General features: G+C 28.5%; 2 protein-coding genes across 2 annotated transcripts; one reads left to right on the top strand and one right to left on the bottom strand.

Moving 5' to 3' along the window:
• The first annotated feature begins 833 nt into the window (after positions 1–833).
• Positions 834–3,020, top strand: LOC100568991. The gene is made up of 2 exons (XM_029492220.1): positions 834–1,024; positions 2,350–3,020. Exons 1-2 carry the CDS (start codon positions 918–920, stop codon positions 2,957–2,959), a joined length of 717 nt encoding a protein of 238 aa, XP_029348080.1. The 5' UTR covers positions 834–917; the 3' UTR covers positions 2,960–3,020.
• A 125-nt stretch (positions 3,021–3,145) lies between these two features.
• Positions 3,146–5,794, bottom strand: LOC103310710 (protein ANTAGONIST OF LIKE HETEROCHROMATIN PROTEIN 1-like). Its single transcript, XM_008189895.1, has 3 exons — positions 5,788–5,794; positions 5,098–5,185; positions 3,146–4,055 (listed from the first exon to the last, which is right to left on the bottom strand). The coding sequence occupies exons 1-3, from the start codon at positions 5,792–5,794 to the stop codon at positions 3,146–3,148; spliced, it is 1,005 nt and encodes a 334-aa protein (XP_008188117.1).
• Between the last annotated feature and the right edge of the window lie 2,155 nt (positions 5,795–7,949).

Here is a 7,949-nt window from a genome sequence, read left to right as displayed (position 1 = left end):
ATAGAGTATTTTAGTACAATTTATTTTATTACAACAGCGATCAGCGAATGAGTGTGTGGCCCGCATTATATTATTATTCACTTTTCATTTAAGAGGATAACACACTAGGCGATTCGAACGCACGTCTCCGTGCGTTTCGAACGTCGTGAAACGCAACGCGAACGCACACTCCTTAAGGTACGGTTTCCAAGCTGCGACTAGTCTATAAATAAATGCCTAATTGTGGTTTCCAATGTGCGACCGACGTCAGCGTGTCGACAATAGTCGTTGCGTTCAACGATCGTACTGCCTTGGAAGCAGTGTATTGCGTGCGCCGCATTGCGATTTTATTCTAAACGAATTTATTACTTATATATTTTTTTACCAAAATTTTTTCAATCATAAAATGTCGAAAATATCGAAAACGACGAAAACTCTATTCTCTAATATTGAGGATGAGCTGTTAGTTGAAGAAGTTAGTAAAAACAGTGTGTTATATGACAGTTCGCACGAGAATCATAAAGATATTAATGTCAAAGATGTTATTTGGAATAATATTTCTTCCGTTGTTGGGCAATGTAGTAAGTACAACATATTATAAGAATAAACAAATTAATATTAATAATAAGAAATTTTTGTAGCTTTAACTTTATTTAACACAAATAGAATACAGTAAAACATTTTAACTAGAATTATTCACTTTATTATATTGGAATCAGAAAAAAAATATTACATGGACCTCAGCCTCGCGGCTATATAATATAAATACACATTTTAAAAGTGTTTTTTAAAGCATAAATGTAACATTCCTTTCCTTATGATTTATGAACATTACTTATTAGTTATTTACAACTAATACTTAGCCATTAACACTTATGTATTATAATTTATAGCTGAAGACTGCAAAAAAACGTTGGCGAAATATACGTGATACGTACATGAGAAATAAAAAAAAACTTGGGACTGGGTCGTCAGCATTATCAAAAAAGAAATGGGCTTTGGCTGACAATTTAACATTCCTAAATAACGTAGAATATGAAAGAAAGTAAGTACTTATACCAAAAACAATACTTTAAATTGTTTACTAAAATTAACACAATTAATATTTATACAAATTAGGTGCCTATAAGCCTAGGTGCCCAACCATTTCTTTAAAGAAAAAATAATAAATATATAAAAATAAAATTAATAGGTTGGTAACTAAATATAATCAAGCCAACCATATATTATACATATATAATTACTTAAAATTAAATATTGGAACAAAAAAATATAAATTAAATAGTTATTGGTGCATTTTGGATTAATTTTTCTATGTACAATCTACTAATTTTATCCTTGTGTAGCATGGACCACCTTGCCCCAACTTACACATATGTGACTAAAACTTAAATAACTTAATAAATATTAGACTTACCTATAATAAATTGTTATAAATATTTAAAATTAACAATTATATAAATTCGAAATTCATTTTTATTTGTCACATTACTCAAAAAACAATACTTTTTTTTTTATGTACAATACTATTGAGGTGTGTCAAATACTTAACAAATTACTCTTATTTTACTATTCATATTTTAAATATACTTAGTAGTAATTTTTGTTCTTCAATTAAATTTTTTTTGAAGACACTTTTCGAAAATTTTTTAAAAATAACGTTATAACGCTATCACTTGATAACATGCAGTTATGGAGTGAAAACTAAAAACATATGATTTTGCTCCGAGTTATACCCCTGCAGTGGCGTCCGCAGAGGGGGGGCTAACGGGATGAAGCCCCCCCCATTGCCCTCATAATTATTACTTTAAAAAAAATGTATCAAACTTCAACTGTCGTCGGCTATAGTAAGCAGGACGAAAATTAATAAACGTCTTACCAGAATAAATTCATTTTTAAAAAAACATTGATTTGCATACCAATTTTAAAAAGTAAAAGTATGAACTACTTGTATGAATGACCTGTATTGAATTTTCAAGCCTTAGCTATACAAATTTAATCTAATATATAAAAATCTCGTATCACAACGTTTGTTACCATACTCTTCCGAAGTGCAAGGGTTCAGCTAGTATTTTATACATTTTAATCTACAAATTGATTTTTGTGGTTTTATCAAAAATGAACTATAAATGCTTATAAAAATAATCGTGCCTATAATATGTGTCGTTAATATTTTTAGATAGCTAGGTATAATAAAATCTTCCATTACATTTTAAAGCTTTTTGACTGAACGAATAATTTTTTATTGACATTTTTAGAAAAAAAACCAAGGTTACTAAACAATTTTTCATTTATTTTTGTTTTCCCGATTGTTTTAAAAAACACTGAGAATTACTAACCAATTATTATTAAATATATTAAATATTTCAGTACAACAACAAATGTTAATCCAAATGATACAACAACAAATGATACAACAATAATTTATGATAATGCAAATGATATAACAAATGCGAATGATTCTTCAATGTGTTTCTTAAGTGAAGAAAGTAGTGAGTTATTTGAAGGAGATAATACTACTGAAAAATCCACTATTGACTCAAATTTTAACGAGTTTCAAAAACCAAATAAAAAATTTAAATCAAAGTACAACAAAAAAGATTTTTCAAAACAGCAATCGGAAAGAGCTGTTATTATTCAAAATTTACAGAAACAAAATGAAACGATTTTAAATAAAGTGACCAACAATGACGAAACCGATTTATTTTCCCAAAGTATAGCGGCTATGGTGAAAAAACTACCCCCTAAAGGCACAAGCGAGGCAAGACTTCAAATTTTAAAAACCGTATCTGAACTCGAAGAAAAGTATTTGATTAATCCTTATATACCTACTCCAGGGGCATTTTCAACTACCACTGTTTCAGAATATGATTACAACATAGCCCATTCAAGTTCTACATCATCGTGTCAAAGTTTGTCATCAAACTCACAAGGATTTGCACCATTTGTATATGGAAATAATTTTTCAAATCAACAATAATTTTAATTTTTTTTAATATTGTTTTATAACAAAAGTACAAATGTTATTTTTAAAGCCAAAAGTATTATTTTTAATTTTTTAATTATTATATTGTTTTAAAAAGGTTTAAAGGAATTACACATATTGTTTATAAAAACTATTAAAAATACAAGGTGAGTATTTAAAGAAGTTACTACACATTTTATGTTATTTGTCTTCCTGCCATGACACAGATCCTTCATTACAAAAAAAATCCTTAAAAGAATCTCGAACTAAAAAACCTTCTGCATTTGTAAAACCACCTCCTCTTGTTATTGGTATTAGGTTGTTTGTTTGTAGTGTTGTACTTGAATCACGCTCATCAAAAAATGCTTGTCCATTTTCTTCTAAATATGAATCTTGTAGTAAATTATGTAAACAACAAGCAACTACAATAAGATCATCACACGTCACTGGATCATTGTTAATGGGCTGATAAAATACACGGAATACCTGGCTTAACAATCCGAATGCGTTTTCCGTCACCCTCCTAGCACGACTCAATCTATAATTAAAAACTGCCTTTGATTTATCGTGTCTTGCAGATTGTCGAGTATATGGTTTCATAATATTAGGGTGGAGTCTAAAAGCTTCATCTCCTACTATAACGTGAGGTAATACTTTATCAGATCCAGGTAATTGTTTTTTTTCTGGAAAACCAAATGATCCATCCAGTATCTGTTGACCCATAGTAGATTTTAAAAATATGCCACTGTCTCCTTCTCTGCCAAATGATCCAACATCAATGGCAATAAATTTATAGTTGGCGTCGACCATTGCTAACATTACAATAGAGAAGTAATCTTTATAGTTAAAAAATAGCGACCCTGTTTTTTCTGGACATCTAATTCGAACGTGTTTTCCATCTATCGCTTGAACGCAGTTTGGAAAATTCCATTTAGTCCAAAACTCTGATGCTTTTTTATTTAAGTCGATAGTTGATAAATCGGGTAGAAAAATTGGCATTAGGTGTTTTTTTAACGTCGAAAGTGTATCTTTTACGATAATACCAATGTAACTATGTGAAATTCTGAACGCAAAAGAAAGTGACCGAAATGATTCCCCAGTAGCAAGATATCTGCAGAATATTACAAAAAAAATTAAAAATTGATACGATCTTGTAGACATTTTTTTGAAACGCCACTGATATATTCATTATAATTATATAAATAATTATGGCATAGTTCTAGTTTAGCTACCTATACATTTAAGATTCTGTGCGGAGCAATTAATATATAGATTCTACAATGATGTGTGTTTTTTTTGTTTTTTTACTATATTTTTTTATTATTTTTTAATTATTTGTTGTGTCTGTCATCATCTTTTAGGACAGTAAAAATGCTTCGATTTTCTTCAACAATATCTTTTTTGATAGGAAAGTGAATCTAGTTGGTACTTTGGTGGGTCAAAAGTAAATATTTCCCAGTAGTTTTCAAAAGCGCCTTGAAAAACAAAAGAAAAATTAAGGAAAAACGGGAATTTTTACTTAAAATCTGTTTTCGAGAAAATCGATTTTGGTTTTTGGTGAACTCTAAAACAAATGACCGTAGTGTACCTACGGTATATTGTACATGACATTTTATTTGTTGGGAAAAAGCGTGAAAATTTAATAAAAGGCTCCTGATATATTGTTACAATAGCAGTGAAAAAATATAAAAAATACATCGGCACAATTTGTTTTTATAAACATTTAAAGTTCGAATTTTGACAAAATATATCAAAATCTAGAAAATTATAAGTTACTGTAATTTATTAAAACATTATAAAATGTTCAGTTTTCATAACTAACGATTAAAAATTTAAAACAAAGATTCTCATAAAGAGTTGATGTTGTAACCAAGAAATCTAAAAAATATATTCACACAATTATTGTTTACAGACATTTTAAATTGAAATTTGGACGAAATTTCATATTAAAACCAAGAAAAACGATTTCAGTTCCATTACAGTGAACCAATTGTAATCTACTGTACAGCAGAGTGAGTTACCCACCTTTTTTAAAATTTTTTTCTCCAAAATGTGTCAAATTAACATTGAAAAACACACATTTAAAAAAATCTATAGGTAGCTAAAGAATTATGTCATAATTATTATTGATTAATAGAAAAATACGTATTTACCTTAAAGTAACAGCTAATTTCTCATCGGGCGAAATTGGATTTTTTATTCTGTTTGATGCAGGTAATGTTATATCATTTTTTACTAATGCTAATATAAAATGAAACTGATCATAATTTAACCGAAAAAATTCGCGAAATTTATTTTTATTTTCTTTTAAGTGGCTATTTATTAAAACTTTAAAGAACCCTTCTTTTTCTCTTGTTTTAAATAGATTACTTATTGGCTCCCTGTATGTATTTGATGTATACATTATTTTTTCTTCCTCCTCCTCCTCTTGTAATAAATGTATGATAATTTTATTATTATTTATAATTACTTGTTCCATTTTTAGTGATTTGTAAAATTAAAACGACAAATTAAAAAAAATAGGTACGTGTGTGCACATTGGAATATCGAGCTAAACTGAAAATAAATGCCAGCCGCAGCATTCAGTCGTATTGTAGGAAACCAATACACACGCAACGATCAGTCGTTCAGCTAAATCGTTGCGGCCAGCCGCAACGACTAGTCGCAGCTTGGAAACCGTACCTTAAGACGCGTGTCGATGCGTTTTTAAATCGCGCTGCGCTTTCACACTAGACGTCTAGACGATTTGGGTGCGTTTCTCAAAAATAAAAATCGCGGCAAATGTTATATGAACCATTAAATTATTTGTACTTTGTTGTATACTAGGTTAGTACTGCTGTTACCTCCCATCGTGGATGACGTCTGCTGTTCAATTCGTATACCTACTATTATATCGTACTTCGTTGTATTTTGTTTCGTCTATTTTTTTTTTTTTTTTGTTTTAATATGGAAGTATCAAATGATATTGAAGCCGCATGCGTTATTTTTGCATTATACGAGGAACACGAAATCAGCAAGAAACAGCAACGAGACAAAATTAAAAGACGACATTGGGTCCATCCTTTAAATTAAAAAAGACCAGATAATGGTCAGTTTGAGGTGACATTTATGACCCTTTGTAGCTACCCAGAAGAGTTCATGAAATATTACCGTATGTCGATAACATCGTTTGATGAGCTGGTAAGTAGAAATATATGGTTTACATATTATTTCATAGACCAATGTACAATATTTTTTAGTATGAAATGTAAATCATTTTACAATTAGTAATTATTAATTATATTATAGTACTAATACCTATTATAGTAATTATATTATGAACATGGGCATGGGAATGTATAATGTTAATTTTAAAAATTAAATATTAAATCATAAATTAAATCATTGTATACGAAAAATGATTCTGAGCGATGATGATCTGTCACACTATATTACTAAGTAGGTACTTACCTATATTTTATATAATTTCTATTAAAGTCTTTTATTTTACTATTAGGCATTAGTACAGTAGATTAATGTTATGTAATAATTGTGGTAATTGTGTGTATAAAATATAATAATATACTTTATTTAAAAGTTTCAACTACCAACGAATAATATTTTTAAATTACAACAAAATAACAATATCGTTCTATGAGAAATCGTTAATTTACTGGCGTATATCCAAAGTCTAACTTTAAACGCTCATGAAAAATGTATTTGAGTAAAAAATAATCAACATCAGCATTTTCTTATGCCTAAACATAGCTAAAAAAAATTTAAAAAATTTTGAAAATTGAATGCCATAAAAAAATTGTTGATATTCAGTGAAAATTGCATGTACCAACCTACGTTTATTTTTTTTCAGAGTTAGCCAAAAAATATAACCGATTTTTTCAAAAACTGGTTTTGCGTAATAATTTAATTTTTAATTTTTAACTATACCCCTAAACATCAACTAGATTCATTTTCCTACCAGACACAAAAAAAAAAATAAATACTACGATTTGAATCTAAAATAAATATCGAGTCTACTATGAAAATCCAAAATTTGGTGTATATTGTCCAAGTTCTGAAGGAATCTCAAATATTGACTGAAATTTACCGTGTAGTACAAACTTAACACTAGATACCTATATAATTAAAGTTGCATAATTCACATAATGTGCAATAATCAGTCATCACTATATAGTATATACATTACCCACATAACATTAGATATTCATATGGTATTCCTCAAATATACTAAGTATTCTATAGATATCCAAGCACTACAAAGCATATATTTAAAATATACCAATTTGGATATAATTTAAAGAAGATGCCTATAATATTCTATACATATGTCTTACTATATATTTTTAATTTATAAATGTAATTAGTATTCGATATTACATATTCTTAGAATATTCGCACCATGATAAACATTGAATATAAGTAAAAGAATATATTCTATTGGATATATTCGATTCATATACTATTTCGGATGCCAAAATAATTTATTGAAAACTATGATTTCAGTATTGCACTATATATTGTAGTATAATATTATACGTAAACACTATAATAATGTGTAGCCAGGACGTAGTCTGTAGGTATAATATAATATAGCGTACCAATCAGGGATCGAAACCGTTTCAAATTTTAACGGTTACGGTTTTAGTTCTTGAGAACGGTTTTCTAAATTTTCTGGTTTTGGTTTAGGTTTTAATAAAGGTTTTTAAAATATTTTATCGGTTTAAAGAAAGGTTTTAGAAAATTTTCGGTTTTGGTTTTTGGAACGGTTTTTAAAAATGTCCATTTTATTTTCCTGTCTAATTACTGTAGACTCGATTTGTATTATCTATTATCTATTATAAGGGCCGAGTCTAAAGCCCTGAAATATGGCTACTTTGTATAATTAGTGTACAATATACGATATAACAAATTTACGTTCAGCAGAACTAATTTCGTGTTATTAACTTGAATACTTCATACCTAGTTTAGGTGCCTCCTGCCTACTTTTGCATTCGACATAAAATTATGT

This window comes from Acyrthosiphon pisum, unplaced genomic scaffold, assembly GCF_005508785.2.
Source record: "Acyrthosiphon pisum isolate AL4f unplaced genomic scaffold, pea_aphid_22Mar2018_4r6ur Scaffold_21046;HRSCAF=22880, whole genome shotgun sequence".
NCBI classification, from domain to species: Eukaryota; Metazoa; Arthropoda; class Insecta; order Hemiptera; family Aphididae; genus Acyrthosiphon; species Acyrthosiphon pisum.
This window is presented reverse-complemented; position numbering and strand designations above follow the sequence as displayed.